Source organism: Macaca nemestrina, chromosome 1 (assembly GCF_043159975.1).
Source record: "Macaca nemestrina isolate mMacNem1 chromosome 1, mMacNem.hap1, whole genome shotgun sequence".
Classification (NCBI taxonomy): Eukaryota; Metazoa; Chordata; class Mammalia; order Primates; family Cercopithecidae; genus Macaca; species Macaca nemestrina.
The window spans coordinates 45,567-71,889 of NC_092125.1; the positions used below are offsets into that span (position 1 = coordinate 45,567).

At 45.2% G+C, this 26,323-nt stretch overlaps 1 protein-coding gene and 1 non-coding gene across 5 annotated transcripts; one reads left to right on the forward strand and one right to left on the reverse strand.

Annotated features, from left to right (window-relative positions):
- Window positions 1-1,549: 1,549 nt before the first annotated feature.
- On the reverse strand, window positions 1,550-26,323 carry LOC105463346 (piggyBac transposable element derived 2). 4 transcript variants are annotated; one of them, XM_011710383.2, is made up of 3 exons: window positions 26,198-26,323; window positions 13,393-13,456; window positions 1,550-10,667 (listed from the first exon to the last, which is right to left on the reverse strand). In XM_011710383.2, the coding sequence occupies exons 2-3, from the start codon at window positions 13,407-13,409 to the stop codon at window positions 8,906-8,908; spliced, it is 1,779 nt and encodes a 592-aa protein (XP_011708685.1). In that variant the 5' UTR covers window positions 13,410-13,456; window positions 26,198-26,323; the 3' UTR covers window positions 1,550-8,905. The 4 variants fall into 4 exon arrangements, with proteins under 4 accessions (XP_011708685.1, XP_011708686.1, XP_011708687.1 ...); XM_011710384.3 differs by lacking the exon at window positions 26,198-26,323 and adding an exon at window positions 26,076-26,188; XM_011710385.3 differs by lacking the exon at window positions 26,198-26,323 and adding an exon at window positions 18,167-18,581.
- Window positions 14,168-14,270, forward strand: LOC112423414 (U6 spliceosomal RNA). Its single transcript, XR_003013885.1, has one exon. It is a non-coding gene; the product is annotated as a U6 spliceosomal RNA (small nuclear RNA).

Sequence of the window (26,323 nt, forward strand, 5' to 3'; positions counted from 1 at the left end):
AGCATTGCATGTGGGTTTTAGGCTAATGATGCTCAACAGTGGACAATTCTCTTCACCTGCCTGGGCCCCACTGCCCACCCTTCCATACACTGCGGAGTTACAGCTGAGCTCTCTGAGACACCTTGCAGGATCTCAGCTTCTGAACTATCAAGTGTCTTCTAGGTGAAGGCTTGGTCTCATAGCCTTTGTGGCTTCCTCCAGGTAAGACTTGGCTTTTTGACCTAACCCTGGTATTTGTGTGACACACGTGTGAATGTGCTCCCTGTGGCAGCGCTGAGGAAGGATTCAGTCACCACAGATGCCGAAAGGCAAAGGCAGTGTGCTTTTTTCAAACGTCTCCAGTCATACATTATTTTTACCCATCACCGCATTTGAAAAAGAAACAAAGAAAAAAAAAGCCCCCTGGTTAGAATTACATCCCCTCTAGAGATAATAGGTACTTGTAAAATCTTTCATTATTTTTATAGTCACATTTGCTCCCAGTGCCTGGCAGCATCCACCACAGGGCAGACACCCCTCTGTGTATTTGTGTGGCGCTTGCTGAGTGGTAAGAACAGTGCCTGCCAGGATCCACTAGAGGGCAGACACCCCTCTGTGTATTTGCGTGGCGCTTGCTGAGTGGTAAGAACAGTGCCTGCCAGGATCCACTAGAGGGCAGACACACCCGGGTGTATTTGCGTGGCGCTTGCTGAGTGGTAGTAAGAACAGTGCCTGCCAGGATCCACTAGAGGGCAGACACACCTGGGTGTATTTGTGTGGCGCTTGCTGAGTGGTAATAAGAACAGTGCCTGCCAGGATCCACTAGAGGGCAGACACACCTGGGTGTATTTGTGTGGCGCTTGCTGAGTGGTAATAACAGTGCCTGCCAGCATCCACTAGAGGGCAGACACACCCCTGTGTATTTGTGCGGCACACGCTGAGTGGTAATAAGAACAGTGCCTGCCAGCATCCACTAGAGGGCAGACACACCCGGGTGTATTTGTGTGGCACTTGCTGAGTGGTAATAAGAACAGTGCCTGCCAGGATCCACTAGAGGGCAGACACACCTGGGTGTATTTGTGTGGCGCTTGCTGAGTGGTAATAACAGTGCCTGCCAGCATCCACTAGAGGGCAGACACACCCGTGTGTATTTGTGTGGCGCTTGCTGAGTGGTAATAACAGTGCGTGCCAGGATCCACTAGGGGGCAGAGACACCCCTGTGTATTTTTGCCGCGCTTGCTCAGTGGTAATAAGAACAGTGCCTGGCCGGGCGCGGTGGCTCAAGCCTGTAATTCCAGCACTTTGGGAGGCCGAGTCGGGCGGATCACGAGGTCAGGAGATCCAGACCATCCTGGTTAACACGGTGAAACCCCGTCTCTACTAAAAAAATACAAAAAACTAGCCGGCCGAGGTGGCGGGCGCCTGTAGTCCCAGTTACTTGGGAGGCTGAGGCAGGAGAATGGCGTAAACCCGGGAGGCAGAGCTGGCAGTGAGCTGAGATCCGGCCACTGCACTCCAGCCCGGGCGACAGAGCGAGACTCCGTCTCAAAAAAAAAAAAAAAAAAAAAGAACAGTGCCTTTGGCCGGGCGCGGTGGCTCAAGCCTGTAATCCCAGCACTTTGGGAGGCCGAGACGGGTGGATCATGAGGTCAGAAGATCGAGACCATCCTGGCGAATACGGTGAAACCCCGTCTCTACTAAAAAATACAAAAACTAGCCGGGCGAGATGGCGGGCGCCTGTAGTCCCAGTTACTTGGGAGGCTGAGGCAGGAGAATGGCGTAAACCCGGGAGGCGGAGCTGGCAGTGAGCTGAGATCCGGCCACTGCACTCCAGCCCCGGCGACAGAGCGAGACTCCGTCTCAAAAAAAAAAAAAAAGAAAAAAAAAAAAAAAGAACAGTGCCTTCCAGCATCCACTAGAGGGCAGGCACACCCCTGTGTATTTGTGTGGCTCTTCCTGAGTGGTAGTAAGAACAGTGCCTGCCAGCATCCACTAGAGGGCAGACACACCCGTGTTTGTGTGGCACTTGCTGAGTGGTAATAAAAACAGACACCCTGCCCTCCCGGAGCCAACCTCCAGTGCCCAGGCCAGCGGCAGCAAGTAAGAAAACCTCGGTTTCTGTATCTGCATCAGCTACACAGTGCTCGCACACAGGAAGCATCAGTTTTCTGTTACAGAGACACAAACAAAAATGTGTCTTTACTACTTTTTGATTTTACCATGTTATCTAATTTTTTATCTTAATTGAATGAATAAACTTCCTACGCATCTGGACACATGCATGGAAAATTCACAAACATTTCAAACCAAAACAGAGTATTTTGACAAAAAAGAATTTCTTTGATGTGAAATTCACTTTTTTCTATCTTTCAGTGGTTTTAATGTAATGAAATTGAGAAGTCTGTGCCTCTAAAAGACTTAAGAGTGAGGTATTTCTCCATTTTGAAAAAAAAAATTGGCAAAATATCTTCTACTGTAGACAGAAGTTAGTTGGCTGAGGGTAACAAATAGAAGACTAAAAAACGACTTTTATCTCCTACTATTCTGTCAAGGGCTACAGTGAATTACACATCCTGGCTTGGGTTTGCAACCCAGGTGCTGGAAGCCAGCAGTCATGCAGGCCATGCTCTCCCACACTTGGAAAAAAAGCCCATGAGAAAGAGCTCCATGGAGTTCACACAGAATGACCTCCAGCAAGACCTGGAAAATGCCCAGTTCCACAAAATACCTGTGTCCAAATACTTTCAGCGCACAGCTCTGGCATCAGGTTCCTGTGAGGACAGACCCTGAGATGGATTTCTGGATGGAGGCTGCTGCCGGAGGAGACAATGTCACTGCAGATGGCTCATGCTGCTCCCACAATGCAGGGGCCAATGACTTGGGGCTCCTGCCTGCCATCCCATTGGGGAACTGTGGAGATTCACCCCAGCTGGGTGCACTCTGCTGTGTCCCCTGTCAAGAAACTGATACCGGCTTACCTTGGTTTTTCCTTTTTAAAACTCTCTGGTGTCTTCCTCTCCAGTGGGGGCTGCATCTCACCTTAGAAGAAAACACTTTCCAGGCCGGGCGCGGTGGCTCAAGCCTGTAATCCTAGCACTTTGGGAGGCCGAGACGGGCGAATCACGAGGTCAGGAGATCGAGACCATCCTGGCTAACACGGTGAAACCCCGTCTCTACTAAAAAATACAAAAAACTAGCCGGGCGAAGTGGTGGGCGCCTGTAGTCCCAGCTACTCGGGAGGCTGAGGCAGGAGAATGGCTAAACGCGGGAGGCGGAGCTTGCAGTGAGCTGAGATCCGGCCACTGCACCCCAGCCTGGGCGACAGAGCAAGACTCCGTCTCAAAAAAAAAAAAGAAAAAAAGAAAAAAGAAAAAATAAAACACTTTCCAACTAGGAGCTGTCTTGGTAGCTGCTCCAGAGGAAGGTCTCCTCTCTCTGGAGTGAGGTCTGGCCAAGTAACTCCAGCCAGAACTCTCACTGAGTGGGGCTGGATCTGCCCTGTTCTTCTCCCATCCTCATGCTGACTGTGGAAATCCATCCATGCCCCATGCAAAGTCCTGATTCTTGGACTGTAAAATGGCAAAAGTCAAATTTAAAATAGATGATTATATTGACTCTATGAGGAAAAGAAAGTTCTGAGGTAGACAACTGGTAAGCAAGCAATTATGTGTAACTTGTTAGAACACTAGGGTGTTTTTCAATTGTCTTACTGATTATTTAATGTTTAACAGGCTGGATAAGAGCCAGAGGGAGAGAAAGCTGGCTCGGAACTGAGAGGCATGAGGTCAGCTCAGTCCCAACATTTCCATGTAAATGATGATGCCAGGTGGGCTGGTGGCAAGATCAGAGCAGAACTGAAGAAGATAGAGACACGAAAAACCCTTTAAAAAAAAATCTATGAATCCAGGAGCTGGTTTTTTGAAAAGATCAACAAAATAGACCGCTAGCCAGACTAATAAAGAAGAAAAGAGAGAAGAATCAAATAGACGTGATAAAAAAAGATATAAGGGATATCATCATTGATCCCACAGAAATACAAACTATCATCAGAGAATACTATAAACATATCTATGCAAATAAACTAGAAAATCTAGAAGAAATAGGTAAATTCCTGGACACATTCACCCTCCCAAGTCTAAACGAGGAAGAAGTCGAATCCCTGAATAAACCAATAGCAAGTTCTGAAATTGAGGCTGTAATTAATAGCCTACCAACCAAAAAAAGTCCAGAACCAGACGGATTCACAGCCGAATTCCAACTGAGGTACAAAGAGGAGCTGGTATTATTCCTTCTGTGAAACTATTCCAAAAAATAGAAAAAGAGGGAATCCTCCCTAACTCATTTTATGAGGCCAGCATCATCCTGATACCAAAACCTGGCAAAGACACAGCAAAGAAAGAAAATTTCAGACCAATATCCCTGATGAACATCGATGCAAAAATCCTCAACAAAATACCGGCAAACCGAGTCCAGCAGTACATCAAAAAGCCTATCCACCACGATCAAGTCGGCTTCATCCTTGGGATGCAAGGCTGGTTCAACATATGCAGATCCACAAATGTAATCCATCACATAAACAGAACCAAAGACAAAAACCACATGATTATCTCAATAGATGCAGAAAAGGCCTTCGACAAAATTCAACAGCCCTACATGCTAAAAGCTCTCAATAAACTAGGTATCGATGAAATGTATCTCAAAATAGTAAGAACTATTTATGACAAACTCATAGCCAATATCATACTGAATGGGCAAAAACTGGAAGCACTCCCTTTGAAAACCAGCACAAGACAAAGATGCCCTCTCTTACCACTCCTACTCAACACTGTATTGGAACTTCTGGCCAGGGTAATCAGGCAAGAGAAAGAAATAAAGGGTATTCAAATAGGAAGAGAGGAAGTCAAATTGTCTCTGTTTGCAGATGACATGATTGTGTATTTAGAAAACCCCACTGTCTTGGCCAGGCACGGTGGCTCATGCCTGTAATCCCAGCACTTTGGGAGGCCAAGGCAGGTGGATCACAAGGTCAGGAGATCGAGACCATCCTGGCTAACATGGTGAAACCCCGTCTCTACTAAAAATACAAAAAATTAGCTGGGCGTGGTGGCGGGCGCCTGTAGTCTCAGCTACTCAGGAGGCTGAGGCAGGAGAATGGCGTGAACCTGGGAGGCAGAGCTTGCAGTGAGTTAAGATCGTGCCACTGCACTGCACTCCAGTCTGGGCGACAGAGCAAGACCCCGTGTCAAAAAAAAAAAAAAAGAAAAAAGAAAAAAGAAAACCCCATCATCTCAGCCCCAAATCTCCTTAAGCTGATAAACAACATCAGCAAAGTCTCAGGATATAAATGCAATGTGCAAAAATCACAAGCATCCTTATACACCAATAACAGACAGAGAGCCAAATCATGAGTGAACTCCCATTCACAATTGCTACAAACAGAACAACATACCTAGGAATACAACTTACAAGGGATGTGAAGGACCTCTTCAAGGAGAACTACAAACCACTGCTCAAGGAAGGAAGAGAGGACACAAACAAATGGAAAAATATTCCATGCTCATGGATGGGAAGAATCAATATCATTAAAATGGTCATACTGCCCAAAGTAATTTATAGATTCAATGCTATCCACATCAAGCTAACACTGACTTTCTTCACAGAATTGGAGAAAACTACTTTAAATTTCATATGGAACCAAAAAGAGCACACATAGTCAAGATAATCCTGGGCAAAAAGAGCAAAGCTGGAGGCATCATGATACCTGACTTCAAACTATACTACAAGGTTACAGTAACCAAAACAGCATGGTACTGGTACCAAAACAGATACATAGACCAATGGAACAGAACAGAGGCCTCAGAAACAACACCCACATCTACAACCATCTGATTTCTGACAAACCTGACAAAAACAAGCAATGGTGAAAAGATTCCCTATTTAATAAATAGAGTTGAGTTAAACTGACTAGCCATACGCAGAAAACTGAAACTGGACCCCTTCCTTACACCTTATACAAAAATCAACTCAAGACGGATCAAAGACTTAAATGTAAGACCTAGAACCATAAAAATAGTAGAAGAAAACCTGGGCAATACCATTCAGGACACAGGCATGGGCAAAGACTTCATGTCTGAAACACCTAATTAAACTAAAGAGCTTCTGCACAGCAAAAGAAGCTATCATCAGAGTGAACAGGCAACCTACAGAATGGGAGACAATTTTTGCAATCTAGCCATCTGACAAAGGGCTAATACCCAGAATCTACAAAGAACTTAAACAAATTTACAACAAGAAACCCCATCAAAAAGTAGGCAAAGGATATGAACAGGCACTTCTCAAAAGAAGACATTTATGCAGCCAACAGACATATGAAAAAATGCTCATCATCACTGGTCATTAGAGAAATGCAAATCAAAACCACAATGAGGTACCATCTTATGCCAGTTAGAATGGCGATCATTAAAAAGTCAGGAAACAATAGATGCTGGAGAGGATGTGGAAAAATAGGGACGCTTTTACACTGTTGGGAGTGTAAATTAGTTCAACCATTGTGGAAGACAGTGTGGCGATTCCTTAAGAATCTAGAACTAGAAATACCATTTGACCCAGCAATCCCATTACTGGGTATATACCTAAAGGATTATAAATCATTCTACTACAAAGACACATGCACACGTATGTTTATTGCAGCACTATTCACAATAGCAAAGACTTGGAACCAACCCAAATGTCCATCAATAATAGACTAGATAAAGCAAATGTGGCACATATACAGCACGGAATACTATGCAACCATAAAAAAGGATGAGTTCAAGTCCTTTGCAGGGACATAGATGAAGCTGGAAACCATCATTCTCAACAAACTGTCACAGGAACAGAAAACTGAACACCGCATGTTCTCACTCATAAGTGGGAGTTGAACAATAAGAACACATGGACATATGGAGGGGAAACTCACACCAGGGCCTGTCGGGGGGTGGGAGGCTAGGAGGGATGACAGTAGGAGAAATACCTAATGTAGGTGACAGGTTGATGGGTGCAACAAGCCACCATGGCATGTGTATACCTATGTAACAAAAACTGCATATTCTGCACATGTACCCCAGAACTTAAAGTATAATTTAAAAAAAGAAAAAAAAAGATGTACGTTGGGAGGCTGAGGTGGACAAATCACTTGAGCTCAAGAGTTCACGACCAGCCTGACCAACATGGTGAAACACCATCTCTACTAAAAATAGAAAAATTAGCCGGGTGTGGTGGTGGGTGCTTATAATCCCAGCTACTTGGGAGGCTGAGGCAGGAGAATCACTTGAGTTCAGGAGACAGAGGATGCAGTGAGCCGAGATCACGCATCACTGTACTCCAGCCTGGGTGACAAGGCAACTCCATCTCAAAACAAAAACAAAAAGTACATATGGCAAACAGGTATACAAAAAGGTACTCAACATCACTGATCAACAGAAAAATGCAAGTCAAAACTACATTGAGATATCTCATCCCGGTAAAAATGGCTTTAATCCAAAAGACAGACAATAACAAATGCTGGCAAGGATGTGGAGAAAAGGGAACCCTCGAATACTGTTGGTGGGAATGTAAATTAGTACCACCTGTATGGAGAACAGTTTGAAGGTTCCTCAAAAACTAAAATAGAGCTACCTACCATATTATTCAGGAATCCCATTCATAAGTACACACCCAAAAGAAAAAAAATCAGTATACTGAAGAAAGATCTGAACTCCAACGTTTATCTTCTGCACTATTCACAACAGTCATGATTTGGGAGCAACCTAAGTGTCCATCAACAAAAGAATGGATAAAGAAAATGTACATATACACAATGAAGTATTATTAATATTTAGCCACAAAAAAAATGATATTCAGTCATTTGCAACAACATGAATGGGAGTGGAGGTCATTATGTTAAGTGAAATAAGCCAAGCAAAGAAAGGCAAACTTCAGATGTTCTCACTTATTTGTGGGAGCTAAAAATGAAAACAATTGAATTCATGGACATACAGAGTAGAAAGAAGGTTACCAGAGCTTGGCAAGGGTGGTTAGGGGGTGGGGGAGAGTGGCAATAGTTAATGGGTATGAAAAAATAGAAAGAATGAGTAAGACCTAGTATTTGCTAGCACAACAGGGTGAATATAGTTAAAAATAATTTAATTGTACATTTTAAAATAACTAGCAGTATAATTGGTTTGTAACACAAAGGACAAATGTTTGACAGGATGGATAGCCCATTTACCCTGATGTGGTTTTTCCACATTGCATGTCTGTATCAAAATATCGCACGTAACCCATAAAAATACACACCTACTATGTGCCCACAAAAATTAAAAAAATAATTTTTTATAAAATGAATCCCACATTGATATATGTGTATTAGGAAAATATTTTTATCAAGAAAATATGAACTCTGAAACTCTAGCCCTCTGACTAAATACAAGGCAGATTATCTATCCTTGGAAAGTTTGATAACCTTAGATTAATATGAAATAAATAGGATTAAGAAATCCATCACATTTACATGATATTTATACACTATTGCCTATCTTAGATTATAAACCATGGCATGCAATGGTCAAGTCTTCTTACTGTTCTTGCAAGTTTTCCTTTGATTCTTCTTCCTAGGATTCAAATATACCCCAAAGCACAACTTTTATCTGAATAAAATGTGGTCCCACAACTTTAAATAAATAAGTTCAAAAATATAAATATAAATGAATATAAATATTAATTGATATCACATGTAGGCATAATAGAACACAATAAAAAAGATAACAATTGTGGGTAGGGAGAAAAGAGAAAACCAAGTCATCAGAAATTCAGGTCTTTTTTCCAACACAAAACAGAAGTAATCAACTGCTATCTGTATTTAACTGTGAACATCTCATTATAAACCAAAAAAGTATGTCTCCTGATGTCACCGGATGTGGTACTCCCTGAAGCACTTGGCATGGACACCCTTCTGGCACTTCTCGCACCGGGTGTTGGTCTGTGAGTGGCAGAGGGCACATCGGGTCCTCTTGTCCTGGTGGATAATCCAGTGTCCAACCATATCAAAGCGGCTCTCAGTCTCCAACCGCCTGCTTCGCCTTCCTTGAGAGGTTGTGTCAGCATTGCTCTCCAGGTACACACAGGCGACGTATCTCCGGAAGGCAAGGAGGTCCACCTGGGCATCCTGGCAGCAGATCCTGTGCAGCTGCCATGCATTGTTGAGGGCAGCATCAATGACATAGCCAATAAAGCTTGAGTACCACTTCATGCCTCGGATCTTCACCTTGTACTTGGCAATATTCTGGTCCATCCTACCAACACCGCCCACCTTCTCCTGATACAGCTTCACCAGTGATGGCTGGTGGACCTGAGTCCGTGTTTTAGTTGCTCCAGAGTGACGACTGGTCAGCCTCACTGGCTCTATGCCCACGGCATTGGAGCAGATGTTGACCACGCTGCTATCGTGCCAGCGGCACACGATGATCTCCTCACTCTCATCGACTTTGTAATCAAATGAACCCCTCTTCATTTTTTTCAGTTCTTTGGGGTCTTTTAGGGGACATCGTTCAGTCCTGTACTCACGAACAGTTCCTGTGGCCTTCACCCCCTTTTTCCTCAAAATGGACATCAGTTTAACACTTGTAAAAACCTTGTCAAAAAATATGTGATATGGCAGAAAACCACGCTCCTGAAGCGCATCCACAAACTTTATTACCATACTGCCTCCTAGATCCAGGCTCCTGTCTGGCTTGGTAAAAAGTGTGCCCTGTGAGGGCTCGAACCACACCAAGTAGCCTCTGCTGGTTGTCCCACACCAAATCTTGTAGCCAAGTCGCACAGGCTTCCCCCTGTGCAGCTGCTTGGACCCCCGGTGCCCAAAGTACTCACACATAGACTCGCCAAAGCTGTAGAACTCTTCCAAGGGTGCGTGCTTCTGGAAATTGCAGTTCATCCGGATGATAAGAGGTCTGACCTTGGCAAACCTATCACCTGCATCAAGTTCGTTGTTATCTGCAAAATGTAAGTATGAGAAGATTAGTTCGAATCTGTCCCTTCTAATTGCATCGGCCACAAGATGATGATGTGAATCAGGAGAGGTTTCCCAGAACATCCTTCTCCTTGGGTAAGAGATGTACCCACTTAAAATCAAAATGCCCAAAACACACTTCAATTCCTGAGCCGTAAGACTCAGATTGACATTTTTCTGCCAAGCATAACGATTGGTTTCATTAACAATGAAATTAATTGTTCCTTCATCAAAAAACAACTCAAAAAGGCCCACAGGACTCAGCTCTTGGCTTTTCAGATCCTCAATATGAGGATCTGATGCCGTCCAACTGCCAAAGTCTGGACGAATATCTCTTTTTGTCCAAATGCGCTGAGGTTTCACAACTGCTTTCTGCCTCTTCTTGGCCGGCTGCAGCTCCAGGTCGTCATTATCCTCGCCGGTGCCAGAGTCCTCACACAGGACTGAAGCATGCAGCACACTGCCAGGCAGGTGAGCACCTCGCTGGCCGTCTTCATCACCTGAGTCCTCATCAGTGAATTCCCCCGCAGCATTGTCGGGAGGTGCAATGAAAATCTCTTCCCTGTTGCTGCTGGACTCTTCCTCCTCCATAGCATTCAGAACCTCGAGCAGCTTTGCAGACTTCACCTTTGAGTGGATACCTCTCCCAGCAATGACATCTCTGTTACGACAGGAAACAGAATCAGGAAGAGGCCACGCCAGAAAGCCAATGCTTCAGCAGAAAAGAGGAGGATGCTCTCTCTCTATAAAACACTTTCATTTGATTGGCTTCACAGATCTGGCACCACAAGGCACAGCATTCAGTAAGTAAATTTTCCAGCTAAACACAGATTCTGCTTTTTGTTATTTTTTTTGAAACGGTGTCATACTCTGTCACTCAGGCTGGAGTGCAGGAGTGCGATCTCAACTCACTGCAACCTCCACCTCCCAGGTTCAAGCGATTCTCCTGCCTCAGCCTCCCGAGTACCTGGGACTATAGGTGCACGCCACCACACCACGCTAACTTTTTTTCTTTTTAGTAGAGACGGGGTTTCACCATGTTAGTCAGGATGGTCTTGATCTCCTGACCTCGTGATCTGCCCGCCTCAGTCTCCCAAAGTGCTGGGATTACAGGTGTGAGCCATGGCACCCAGCCCACAGATGATGCTTTTAAGTGCAGAAGTATTTTGACAATGGGAGACAGAATAAAGAGGTCTTACCTACTTACTTTCCTTCTTAAATGATGTGTTCTAAAACAGAGGATTCTCTTTAGTGATGAATCCAGATGCTGCTGTCATCACCCCAGATAACAGAAACTGGCAACAGGGAGCCCTGGTCAGCTGGAGTGACACCCACTCCTGTCCCCTCAGACTCAATAGCCCTAGGAGCTCTGCAATTACATTTGTCTTACTATACCTTCCCTCTCTTATTGACAAATGGAAGTTTCCCTCATTCCCCAAATTCTCAAACTCTCCCTACTTGAACTCTCACTACCCAAATTCAAGAACTGAGCAGATGTGGATTTTCAGATAGCTCCCTTGCGGCTATCCTACTGTATGCTAACTGCAATTTAGAAGCCAAATCAATTTGGAAAACATGGAAACTCCGGATACTCTCTGGCCCTGTGGACACAGGAACCAAATGGATGGTGAGTGATATAGGTGCTCCTCGACTTACAATCAGGTTACATCCCAATAAATCCCTCATGAGTTAAAAACGTCATAAGTCGAAAATGCATTTAATACACCTAACCTACCAAACATCGTAGCTTAGCCTAGCTTACCTTAAACATGCTCAGAACCCTATAGTTGGGAAAAAAAGTCATCTAACACAAAGCCTATTTTATGATTAAGTATTAAATAGCTCATATAATTTATTGACTACTGGACTGAAAGTGAAAAACAGAGTGACTGTATGGATACTCAAAGTACAGTTCCTACAGAATGTATCTGGCTTTTACACCATCTTAAGTTGAACCATGCTAAGTGGGAGACTCTCTGTACTTGCATTTGAGCACAGACAGTAACCAGGTGCTGCTCAGGGGCTGGCAACGGGTAAACTCCACTCCCAACCTGCACAGCACTTTATTTCTAACTGGAGGAGTCAGACAACAGATCAACAAACAAGTAGCTATGCAGGACGGTGTCAGGTAGCAATGAATGCCGAATGCCGTCCCAGATAAGGGACAATGCAACAAAGGGGTAGAGCCAGGGGTGCTATTTTGGACAGAATGGTGAGAGAAGGCTCACAGGGTGGGACGCCTGAAGGAGATGAGAGAATGAGCCCTGCAGACAGCTGGAGACAAGATGTCCCAGGCAGACAGAAAGAACCACAGGCACATGGCCCTGACACTGAAGGGATTCGACATCTGCAGAACGGCAAGGAGGTCAGCGAGGCTGCAGGTGCAATGAGGACAAGAGAGCAGAGCAGAGCCAGAGAGAACTAGCCCCACAGGACTCCACAGGCCCTGGCCAGGACTTCCAGTGTTCAGCTACCATAGGTAGCCCCAAGGGTGGGGGTAAACCATGGAACAGGGCAGTGAGTCACATCTAGGCTGTAAACACATCGCCCTGGCTGTGAGAATGGACTCAGCAGGGAGGGTAGGCACAGAGGTCCCTGCAGCTTCCCTGTGCCCCTTTGCAGACCCCAACCTCCACGTGAGGACCCTCCATCCCAAAGGAAGGCAACAGGATTTACCACAGAGGCGACATCAGCGCAGACCTGCCCGTGGACTCTGGAGTTCAGGCTGCATTAGAAATTCACTCTAACCTCACTGCCTGGAGACTGACTGTCAGCCGCCATGCTCACCTCCACGAGGTGAGGTATTCACTCATTCCCCCTCTGCATGGGCCAGGACAAGAGACCAGTTTGAAGGGAAAGGAAATTCAAAGCCCATCTCATGGGCCTTGGAGTAAGGTTCTCAGGGGACAGCAGCCATCTTCACACTCTCCTGACCTGGCCTCACCCAGTTCACAGGGGTAGATCCAGGGCTGCAAGCTCAAGGTCTCTACCAGTTTTGACTGCCCAAGCTCCTCCTCACCCCCAAACCCTCAAACAACTTCTGCACATGACTGTTCAAACCCCAGGCATGAGAAAGCCTGCAGGGACTGAGGTGGCCCCAGGAGTAACCATCTGGTGTCTTTATCTTGAAAGATGAGGAAAGTGAAGTCATGGTTTTCTATCGAGTGTACACATTAGTGCTACATGACCACACCCATACCACACAACCATCGGCCTTTTCCCATTTTCCCCATTCTTCTCCCATCTCCTCTCCCTTCTACCTTTATACTTCCTGGACACCAACTGTTATACTGAGGCCAAGAGCTAAAAATGTCATGGACTTGGCCTTTCAAAAACATAGGGGAACAAATTCTTCAATAAAACATTTGATCGAACGGCACTCCTACCTGGATGTTGAAGCCATGATGAACTGGGAAGATGAAACTGTCTTTACTCACAGAGTCTAAGAACCTGTAAGACAAGAAGGTCAATTTAAAAAAATTGTATCTTAAGAAGCAAGGCAACAGGATCTTTTCTACCATTTAAGGGAAAAATATCTCTGACTTAAAATTCACTACCTTAACAGTGTGTGGGTCGACTCGTTATTCAGAGGGAAAAAGAACAAATCCTTCATCTCAAAACTCACACCAAAATACATTCTAAAGTAGATGACATTTGGGGCTACATAAGTCTTTGCTTGTGGGGTGGCAGAGGGCCTTCCACTGCATTCTAGGATGTTTATGGCATCCCTGGCTTCTACTAATAGATGCCAGTAGAACATCCCGCTGCACTGTCCATAACAGCTAAACATCAGAAAAACCTAAAAGACTACCAACTGGGAAATGAATATAATTATATTATATAGAAGTTTAAACAAATGAACAACCAAGAAAGCATAAGGATCCTGAAAACAACACTTAATGAAACAAAGCTGCAGAGAGAAAGTGTAGAACACCACTTACGTAACTACAAATACCCACAAGAAATTCCCTGTGTTGTCAACAGATACTATGTGCAGGATAGGAGTATAAAACCAGAACTGGAAAGCTACATGCTAGCTCTTCACAGAAGGGGGTACCCACAGGGGAGGGAGGGAAACTGGAGTGAGGAAGTGGAAGATGAGATGGGGTCGCGGGGAGAGAAAGGCCCACCAGATCTGTTAGTTCTTTTTACACAATCTGAGTGCTCACTTCGGCAGCACATGTACTAAAACTGGACCAATACCGAGATTAGCATAGCCTGTCCACAAAGATGACATGAAAATTCGTAAGTGCTCCATATTAAAAAAAAAATCTGAATCAAATATGGCAAAATGTGTTAATATGTGTTAAATCTGGGAGGTGGGGACATGGATATTGATATATTTTTCTCTGTATTTTCTGTATGTTTGAAATACTTTGGAGTAAAGACATTAGAAACCCTTTTAGCAAGTGAGCATTTAAGTGTGGAGTACTGTTTTAAGCATTTTTACTGATGTCAATGCATTTAATTCCCTTCATAACTTCTTGAGGTTGTAATAACCCCCATTTAACCATTGAGGAAACTGAGGCCTGGAAAGAAGTGACTTGCCTAGCGATGCAGAACAAAATCACGACAGATTTGGCAAGTGTTAGTGTCCAAGGGCATCTACTTAGTTTTCCAGGAGATTAGACAGTCACGCTTGAAACATTTAATGGAAAACCAGTCACCCTGACCCTGTCAACAAACTGATAAAATGCAGTAATACTGGGGGGAAATGCAAACCGAAGTCAGGAGGCATCCCTGTGTATCCAGAGCTCACAGAAATTAATTATAGGAGTAGGGGATTTGCATTTGCACACAATGATGATGTGAGTTCCACAAGGATTCAGGCTATGGAAATATCTCAGCACCACAGGGACCCCATGCCAGTATTTTCAAAATGGTGTGACTGCCGGCAAACCACCTGGACAGCTGATTCAAGTTAACTTCTCATTTTAAGATGTTAACCTTTCTATGCATTTTAATGTGTCTGGACAACTCACTCTGGGCCACTTTTACAACAGCAAGAATAGACCAACAACCCCACTCTGCACGTCTCCAACAGCTCTCCCACCTGGCGTCATATCCTTCGGTCTCCCTGCAGACCCAGAACAGCGGCGGTTAGCGGAGGGAGGAAGCAGAGCACCCAGAAGGTGCTTTAAAATTTGTTGGGGGAGAAGGTTGGTTGTCACAATGGCAGAAGGGGTGGAAAGGGTTACAGCGATCCCACACGTGTGGGTCAGTCCCACAACCACACCTGTCTCATACCCTCACAACTTCCATCTGTCCTGCCAAAACCTATATGCAGTGATTTAACTTGGGCTTAGAACCAAACTCAGATTTACATAAATATAAAACACCTTTTGCACAATTTTAATATAGTATAGTAAACATACTAATAGTAGAGAAAACGAAGATCTTTTTATCAGAACTTTACCAACGCTTGTTGACCATTTTGAAAAATTACATCACCAATAGTATCAGTCTTTGTGACACAAGTCATCATCAATGCAACACACATAGGTCCTTTTGTACCTGCAGTCATCGCATTCACGGCGGCTTGACATATGCATATGTAACCCTTCCATAAAAATGCCAAATACAAACAACAAGTGTCAGCACTATTCAGGTGAATGTGGCCTTACTTGTCTAAAATTCATTTTAATTCCTACCTCACCCCCACCAAATGAAGCCCCACCTGGCCCTGAAGTCAGCTCAGTCACACTGCTTCTGACCAGTTCTCGATAACTCAGCCAAGGCTCCCTTTGTCAGCTACTCAGAGCACGCCCTCCACAAACCAGTCTCCTTTTATTGTTTGTGAGACCATTTCATGAATACTATCTGCTCTAGTCTCGGTCTGATCTCCACTATATATCCAAAGCACACTCAGGGAGGCTGAGCCTGATCACAACTGTATATACAACACTTACATAGTAGCTGGGTCTGATCTACATTATACATACACACAGTGCTTGCTTACAGGGTCCAGCGGACACAAGAGCTGGGCCAGTACCGTCAGGAGAGGACTTGAGAATGTTTTTTTTTCTATGAGAATCCAAAGGCCTCTCCTGAAGGCTAAAATAAAACCTTCAGCATCATCTTCCTAATCTTCCCCAGGTCTGCTTCCTAATTTTCTCTAACATATTAGACACAACAGGTCTCTGCCCCCTCTGCTATCTCCTAGCTGAGACCGTTTCAGGCAGGTACCACCAAAGGGTCACTTGCCCCTATCCTTAAGACTCAACTACAGAGCCCAGGGCCTTGAATGCAAAAATACTCAGTAAAGTAGCTCCTCGAGTCCATTTCCTCCCATAACAGGGACAGAGCAGGGGAACATTAATGCCTCCAGCCTTTTCTCCTCCATCCACCAGCTCAGTGGGCTGTTCTCAGGGGCCAACCAACAGCTCCCGAACCACAAGGCACATAGACAGTGATAAAGTGAAAATGCTATGTGGCCAGGAAAAAGTGTTAGGAGTTGTTTAGTACCCTACACGCAAACCATGGCCCAAATGACCCCATCATCAACTGGTTGTCCTGGTCACCTGAAAATACAATTTCAATGTTGTGTGGCCAGAGCCCTTACCAAAGGACTAATCCCACAGACTCCCCATGCTATCTCAGGCAGCTTTTAAGCCCAGTCTCTCCAATGAACTTCTACCCTGCCGGTCTGCCAGGAAGCTCACTGAACTGTCTACCTACAAACCCATAAAAGCAAACCACACTCAGCAAATTCTGACTCCGTCTGCCCCTTTGCAGCCAATTCTAAGAGTTATGCATGCACATACATACAATCAATCTTGCCCCAACACACCTCCTATGCCCCCTTAGCGCTCCAGAAAGGATGACAAATATTTTTTCCCCTTGATGTTATTCTACCTTCCTCTCCCCAACTACCCAATTTCTAGTCTCTGTAGGTTCACTCTCAAGCTTTTGTGGTCAGGCAGTAACCGTGGGTGGCACGTCCTGGGGGGTGGATCCTGGCCTGGGTTCTGCAGACACAGAAGATAAGAGAACATGTAACTCCTGCAATCAGTGACCTCCACTCCTACGGGTCCCTCGCTTCTGCCTCAAGGTGGCTCTCAGCAGTAAGGGGAAGTAGGAAAGACACCCATCAAATGAGACGCCTAAATTCCATTTCCAGAAGTATGGCAGACCACAGACCCCAAAAAACCTCTCCTGATGAAAACTTAAAAGAGCTGGATAAAATTTTAAGTGCTGCACTGACCTGACAAGAAAATATGGAATCTCACTGGGTCAAAAAGCAAAATCAATCTGGGAGCCCTAAGGAGCAAGGGAGTCTTCAGTTAGCTTTCACTCTGAGGCATTCTCATGAATTGTGGTGACGTTAATCCTCCTATTCTGAACTATATGGAGTATAAAAACTAGAGGAAACTAAAGGCAGGCCAGCACAAAGGGCTAGGAAAATAGGCCTGCACAAAGGGCCTACCAAAGGGCTGCACCCAAGAGACAAGGATAAACGAAAAGTAACCCAACTCTGAAGAAGAGACCAGAAAATAAACATGCTTAACCATACCACTGGATAAAAGTCAGGGGGGAAGTGTCTCCGAAGAATCTGTAACTATGAAGGTTTATGAGGCCAACTGATACTGCTTAATGGGCTCAATAACCTCAAGCAAAAATTTTAACCCAAAGTCCCCTTCATTAGCAGTGCTTCCCCAGGAATAGTGAAAACAGATAAAACCTCACTGGAGGAATATATCCCCAACAAAAACATTGAAGAGCTCCACTGATAACAGTTCCAAAGATGAATTCACATTATGGAAAAAAAAAAAGTCATAAAGTAAACAAGGAAATAAAACAGTAAACAAGGAAATAAAGCACCATGAATGGGAGTCAGCAGAAACAGTGGAGAGCATAATCAGACCCACGGACTATAAATGTCATAATTATCATAGAATACAAAATATATATGTTTAATATATTGTAAGAAACAATATGAACAAGAAACATAAAATCTGAAACGAAAAAAAAAGGTCAAGCACACTTAAAAAGAACCAAATACAACAAATAAGAATAAAAACTAAACTACCTAAGTTTTAAAAGTCATACTTATAAGGGAAATACAAATCAAAACCATGAGATATCACATTACACCCATTACGCTGGACACTATCAAGAAAACAGAGAATGGTATCAGCAAGGATGTAGAAAAATTAGAACCTTTGGGCCAGATGTGGTGGCTCACGCCTGTAATCCCAGCACTTCGGGAGGCTGGGGCGGGCAGATCAGGAGGTCAGGAGCTCGAGACCATCCTGGCTAACACAGTGAAACCCCGTCTCTACTAAAAATACAAACAATTAGCCAGACATGGTGGGCAGGCGCCTGTAGTCCCAGCTACTCGGGAGGCTGAGGCAGGAGAATGGCGTAAACCCGGGAGGCGGAGCTTGCAGTGAGCCGAGATCGCGCCACTCACTCCAGCCTGGGTGACAGAGCGAGACTCCACCTCAAAAAAACAAAAAAACAGAAAAATTAGAACCTTTGTACACTGTTGATAGCATTTAAAAATAATGCACCCACTATGGAAAAAGTGTGGTAATTTCTACATTTTCTTTTAAACATTTTTTTTCTTTTTTCATATTTAAAAAAACCACAATTTTTTTTTTTTTTTTTTTTTAAGACAGGGTCTCACTCTGTTGACCAGCCTGGAATACGGTGGGACAATTGATTTAAGAGTTAAAAATAAATTACTCAAGCAGTTAGTGAGGGTACAGAAGTCCTCAGTAAGGTTTTTCTTTTAATAAAAAGCAGCTCCCAAATCCTTTCTTTTCTAACAAAAAGCAGCCTGAAAAATCAAGCCTCAAGCACAGATAAGCAAGCTGGAAGCTTGCACAGGTGAATGCCTGCAGGTGTGCCAGAAGCCAGGTATATCCAGCGTGGAAGTTTTCTCCTCCCTTCTCTTTGTCAAAGTCACATGTGTGGGTGTCACAGCCCCAGCAAGGCCGAGACGCCATTTGCATAATAAAAGATTAGGGTGAGATGGCCAGCCTCTTCGTGGGCGTGGGCTACGTAAGTGGCACACCTGGCCCAACCAATCCCCGAGGCCCTATGTAAATTAGACACCACCTCCTTAAGCCCCTCTGTAAAGTCAAATACATCCCACTGTGAACAGGGAGTTCCATCTGGAACCTCTCTCCCTCTATATGGGGGAGCTTTGCTCTTGTTTATCTTGTCTATTAAACTTTCCGCTCTTAAATGCACACCTCGTGCGTCTACATCTTCGTTTTCCTTAGCGTGAGACAACGAACCTTGGGTATTTCCCAAGACAAGCGACCCCACTTCACAATCATGGCTCACTGCAGCCTCTACCACTCCAGGCTCAGGTGATCCTGCCACCTCAGCCTCCTAAGTAGCTGGAACTACAGGTACATGCCACCATGGCAGCTAATTTTTCTATGTTTTGTTGAGATGGGGTTTCTCCATGTTGCCCAGGCTGGTCTCAAACTCTTGGGCTCAAGTAATCTGCCTGCCTTGGCCTCCCAAAATGCTGGGATTGTAGGTGTGAGGCACTGTGCCTGGCTGCAACTGATTTTTGCGTGTTTATTTTGTATCCTGCAACTGTGCTGTATTCAGCAAATACAATTTGCTGTGAATTTTGCTGCAAATACAAATTGCTGCAATTCTGCAATTGTGGAATCTTTAGAGTTTCCTACATATGAGATCATGTCATCTGCAAACACAGATAGTTGTAATTACTGCTTTCCAAATTGGATGGCTTAACTTTTCTCAGTAATTGCTCTAAGACTTCCAATACTATGTTGAACAAATGAACTGAAAGCAGGAACTCAGAAATCTATGTCTATAGCGCCTTTTTTTTTTTTTTTGAGATGGAGTCTCTGTTGCCCAGACTTGAGTGCAGTGGCATGAAGTGAGAAGTGGCTCATCTCACTGCAACCTCCGCCTCCCGGGTTCAAGTGATTCTCCTGCCTCAGCCTCCTGAGTAGCTGGGACTACAGGTTCTTGCCACCATCCCGGGGTAATTTTTTGTATTTTTAGTAGAGACAGGGTTTCACCGTTTTAGCCAGGATGGTCTGGATCTCCTGATTTCGGGATCCGCCCACCTCGGGCCTCCCAAAGTGATGGGATTATAGGCGTGAGTCACTGCGTCTGGCCTATAGTGCATTTTCAAAGCAGCACTATTCACAATAGCCAAGAGACAGAAGCAAGTCAAGTGTCAATTGATCAATGAATGGAATTGATAGATGCAATGGAATATTATTCAGCCTTAAAATGAAGGAAATCCTGTTACAGGCTACAACATAAATAAACCTTGAGGACATTATAGTAAGTGAAATAAGCCAACTACAAAAAGAGAAACAGTGTTTAATTTCACTTACATGAGGTAATTAAAGTAGTCAAAACAGAAACAGAAAGTAGAATGCAGATTAACAGAAGTCGTGGAGGAGAAACGGCAAGTCAATGTTTAATGGGTACAGTTTCAGTTTTGCAAGATAAAAAAGTTCCTGGAGATTGGCTGCACAATAATGTGATTATCCTTAGTACTACTAAACTGTACACTTAAATGGTTAAAATGGTAAACTGTATGTTTTTTACAATTAAAAATATAAAAATGAAGTACAACAAAAACAAAAAAATCAGAGAAAGAGGGTCATTTTACAGTGAGAAAAGATTTGCCTAATCAGGAAAATATAGTAATTTTTAAATTGTGTATATCTAATAAGTTCAAAATATATAGAATAAAAAGGACTACTATACAGAATCTACAATGAACTCAAACAAATTAGCAAGAAAAAAAAATCCCCTCAAAAAGTGGGTTAAGGACAATTCTCAAAAGAATTTACACAAATGGCCAACAAACATATGAAAAACATGCTCAACATCACTAATGATCAGGGAAATGCAAATCAAAACCACAATGCGATACCATCTTCCTCACACAAGAATGGCCATAATCAAAAAAATCAAAAAATAACAGATGTTGGCCAGGATGCAATGAAAAGGGAACATTCTGCACTGCTGGTGGGATGTAAACTAGTACAACCACTATGGAATACAGTGTAGAGATTCCTTACAGAACGAAAAGTAGAACTACCATTTGATCTGGCAATGCCACTACTGGGTATCTACTCAGAGGAAAAGAAGTCATTATATGAGAAAAGATACTTGCACATGCATGTTTATAGCAGCACAATTCAAAAATATGGAACCATCCCAAATGCCAATCAATCAATGAGTGGATAAAGAAACTGTGGTATGTACATAAGACAGAATACTACTCAGTCATAAAAAGGAATGAATTAATGGCATTCACAGCAACCTGGATGGAAATGAAAACCATTATTCTAAGTGAAGTAACTCAGGAATGGAAAACCAAACATCATACGTTCTCACTCATAAGTGGGAGCTAAGCTAAGAGGATGCAAAGGTAAAGAATGATACAATGGACGTTGGTGACTCCAGGGGAAAGGATGAGAAGGGAATGGCTATAAATTGGGTTCAGTATATACCGCTTGGGTGATGGGTGCACCAAAATCTCACAAATCACAACTAAAAAACTTACTCATGGCCGGGCGCGGTGGCTCATGCCTGTAATCCCGCAATTTGGGAGGTCGAGGTGGGCGGATCATGAGGTCAGATCTAGACCATCCTGGCTAACACGGATCTCTACTAAAAATACGAAAAATTAGCCGGGCGAGGTGGCGGCGCCTGTAGTCCCAGCTACTCGGGAGGCTGAGGCAGGAGAATGGCGTGAACCCGGGAGGCGGAGCTTGCAGTGAGCCAAGATCGTGCCATTGCACTCCAGCCTGGGCGACAGAGAGAGACTCTGTCTCAAAAAAAAAAAAAAAAATCATGTAACCAAATACCACCTGTTCCCCAAAAACTTATGGAAATAAAAAATAAAGTTTTCATAAGGTTCGATGTCTTTTTTTTTTTTTTTTTTTTTGAGACGGAGTCTCGCTCTGTTGCCCAGGCTGGAGCGCAGTGGCCGGATTTCGGCTCACTGCAAGCTCCACCTCCCGGGTTCACGCCATTCTCCTGCCTCAGCCTCCCGAGTAGCTGGGACTACAGGCGCCCGCCACCTCGCCCGGCTAGTTTTTTGTATTTTTTAGTAGAGACGGGGGGTTTCACCATGTTAGCCAGGATGGTCTCAATCTCCTGACCTCGTGATCCGCCCGTCTGGGCCTCCCAAAGTGCTGGGATTACAGGCTTGAGCCACCGCGACCGGCCAAGGTTCAATTTCTTAAACTGAGTAGGATAATCAGAGTTGTTCATTATTCTTTAAACTGTTCCTGTGCATTTTATATATTTTGGTATGTATATTTTACACACTCACACAAACACATACAGGCACGGGGGTACTTGCAAAGAAACACCTGAACAAATACTCTCCAGCTGACCCAGTCAGTGCCTGATGGGAATGCTGCTCTGCAGTGATGAGGGAGTCGCAAGCAAAAGATGTTCATCTGTGATGTTTCAGAACACACACATCTTGCACGGCTAGAAGAAAATTAGGTCATCTCCCCATGTAACAGACTGTGTCCCTTATGAAGAATCTCTTTTTAAAATCCTTATAAAATCGTTTACCTGAATTTCTTCAAAGCCCAGCCAGCCCACATCCCAACTTATCCATACACAGGGCCTCTGACCATCTCTGGTCTGCCTGACATCACACTTAAATTCCTCTATGGCTTGTGAGAAAAGCTCATCTGACCTGATTAGATCATAAGCTCCAGTAATCACGGACATGAGTCCCCATGGGCCTTCAGTAAATCCAAGTGTGTGACTGTGATGTCTGTGGGGCTCCAGCTCCCCTTCTGCTCTGACCTTCTTGGCACTAAGGCAGGCTTGCTGTAGGCAGATGCCAGGTGTGTGAGGTGCGAAAGAAAGACCTCAGTCCCTCAATCTCTCCCGACCCCCTTTCACAAGTCTGTAGCCCAGGACAAATGTGTAACATGGAGCCACCAGTGATGAGCTGTGTGATTTTGGAAAGTCACTTAGCAAAGAGACTTCCTGGTGCCCTCGTCTTTCACCTGTAAAATGGGATCATCGTGGTACCTACCTTCACTGCATTGTGAAAGTAATAGGAGTCAATGTGTGTAAAGCAGACACAACAGGCCTGGCTTCCCAAGTGTTAACTACAATTTCAGGTCCACAACCCCTCACCTACAATTCCAAAAGCCAAATATGCTTTAAAAACTGAACTTTCTTTCAAAACTTTGCAACAAACTCTTTGGCAGCAAAACCTGGACTGACCTGAGGCTCTTCATAAAGTCTAATTGTTTATAAATATCCACACATTTTGCTGCAGAAATTATGTTTCATTAAGGGATGCATAGTAGGACTGATAAAACTCAAACAGTCTGACTTCTTCCCCAGGTCCAGCCAGGTTTGGGTCAGGAAGCCTGACTTGTGTTACCATTTCACAGTTGCTCCACCTCTCGGCAGTTTACCACCTTTTCCTCCACTGTGCCTTAGGCTGGCCCCATCCACTTGCTAACATATAGACTGACAGCCTCCAGCCATTAGGGCATGAGCCCATCTTCACAGCCTACCAAGAGCTTGCCCTGGGTCACAATCCAACCGAGCTCTGAAATAAAATCAAAGTCATCCACAGCCCGGTCCCTAGCCTTATCCCCACCCAGTTCCGCCTGTAGGTTCAGACCACTCCCGAGGGCTGGTCCAGTCTCTTCTTGTATCCTGTCTTCCTCCGGTTCCCTACTCTGGCCTGACTGCTTTCTTCTTCTGTGCTGTGCCTTTTGCCTGGGTGCTATTCCCTGCCCATGGGATCCCCTGCAATGTCCTTCTCATCCGTCAGGCTTCCAATCAAGTCTTCTCTTATCACAGCTTTCACCACAATAGACTGAAATTAATAATCCATCTTCAGGTCGACCCCACCTCTGTATCCCAAGAAGGTAACATGGCATCTGGCATGCAGCAGGCCCTCAATAAATACTCGCTGAACCAAACTAATCATGCCACAGAGCCAAATGGCCACATTCCAGGGCATCCCATCTATCTCAACCTGCCGCAGACTTTTCATTTTCATCTTTACTATCTGGCTTTGAGACAACTATTTAGAAAAGAACCAGAAGCTCTTGATATATGCTTGACCCTAACTAAAATATACTCCTAAAAGAGTCTCTGAAACCATGCATAGGAAATATGTCAGTGAAGAGTCTAATAATTACAGTGGACTCAACCAGGACAGAGGGGGATACATAGGTAAGAAGCTCAGCAAAAACCCATTCTACCTTTCAGGAGTCTGCAGACTGTGCTCCCCAATTCTACCTTTCAGGAGTCTGCAGACTGTGCTCCCCAGGCCCTCCATCCTCTCACATGTGGCTCCTACATCTTTCTTGCCCTGCCTGAGACAACCAACAGAGGAAGGGGACATCGGTAGCCAGTGCCCCCACATACCAAGCAAACTCACAAAGGGAATAATGTCTAGACAGAGGCTGTTAGGCAGCCACACTATCACCTTTTCATTCCTTTGGCAAACATCTGAAGTATATACTGGATGCCAGGCATGTATGCATAAAATTGTAACTATGACAGGGCTAAGAAGGAAAGGAGGTATTGATCAGAACCCATAAAACGGAAACTGACCTAGTCAGGGAGGTCAGAGAATACCTCCCTGAGGAAAAGATAACCTAATGGAGAGCTGCAGAAAGAGTAACAACTCCCTCAGCAGGCAGGGAATAGCACCCCAGGCAAAAGGTACAGCACAGGAGAAGCAAAGCAGTCCGGCCAGGGTAGGGAATCTGTGGGAGACGGTACAAGAGGCTGGACCAGCCCTGCAGAGACTTGAAGGCCCTGTTAAGGAGGCCTGTCTTTATCAGAGCAGTGGGAAGTTTAAAAAAAAAAATTACAGGCAGAGCATAACAGAATGAAGGGTGCATGTTAACAAGCTTATTCTGGCTGCAGTATGGACAACTGAGTATGCAGGGCCCCAACGCTGATGAAGGGGGACGGACAAAAAGGCTATGGCAAAAGGGTGGGGCCTATGGAGAGAAATGGACACACCTAAGGAGGACTCAAAACGTGAAACCATCAAGTCTGGATAACTGGTTGAGGGGGTAGGGCAGGGGAGAAAGCTGATCAGGGAAGCCTCCTAGATTCTGGCACCCTATGGCTGGTGCACAGAGGTGCCACTCACCAAGCCCAGCAGCACTGGGAAGAGGAACGAGCAGCACTGGGAGGAGGAGGTGGTCACGAGCTGCCCAGAGGTCCAACTGGGCATTCTCAACTAAACTGGTCCAGGCACTCGGAAAGAAAAAGCACCTTGGTGTGAGACCTGGAGCTCCCCAGGCCACTCTAAAGGGCCCTAGGGGGTTGGGAGGCGGGAGAGCTGCTGTTTAAAATGTAAATTTCTCCAAGGAAAGACAGGACAACCCAATGCTGTCTTGGCGCCTAAATTACAAAACGGAAATAGGTGAGAGTAGAGAAATTTGAATAAGGCCTGTAGGTGTTAATATCCCGGTTTTGTTGACTGTTCTGTAAAAAAAGATGTTAACCCCTACGAAATCTGGGCGAACCGTACATGGGAATTTTTGTTTGTTTTGTAACACTCTGAAATTCTGAAATTAATTCAAGATAAACATTATTCAAAAGACATTTTATAGATCAGCACCCCAAAGCTCAGCCAGGAGCCTAACAGCTCAGAAGGGCTTTTGTGGGATACGGAGGAACTTCCTCCCCTCTCTTCATCTCAATAGCAAAAGGGAAAGAAGGGCAAACAAAGACCCTCAGAAACCTCAGCGCCTTCCCAGGCGGACGCAAAGTTAAGAACGACCCGTCCCCAGCGCGCCCCGGCGCGGAGCCGCCCCGCCCCGGGACCTGACGCGGCGTTCGCAGCTCGGCTGCCAGCCTCAGGCTGCCCGCCCCATTAGTCCCGCCCACCCCGCCCGAGCCTGACCTGGTCCCTCCCACCGCGCCCTTAATCCATCCCCCTTTAGCCCGACCCCGCCCTGGTCCCCACCCACCCCGCTCCGCCTCCTGCTCCGCCTCCCGCTCAGCAGGGCCCTCCGGCCTCGCACCCCAACCCGCAGAGGGAGCGCCCCCTTGCGGCCCTCGGAATCCCATTGTTCCTGTCCTGGTCCCGCCAGCCCACCGTGGACGCGGAGCAGTGAGGACGAACTCCTCCGGACGCCGTTGAGAAAACGCAACATCAAGGCCAACCGCTCCTGCACTCAAGCTAAGCCCTGCCTGCGGCGCGAGCACAATGATGCCTACCTGCCCTGGCCCAGACGGAGCCTCCCGAGCCCGAACCGGACCATGAGCCGCGCCGAACCGGAGCGCTGCGCCTGCGTTGGCGTCGGGCGTCGCGGCCGCGCAACGTCCGGCACGAGAGCGCCCGCC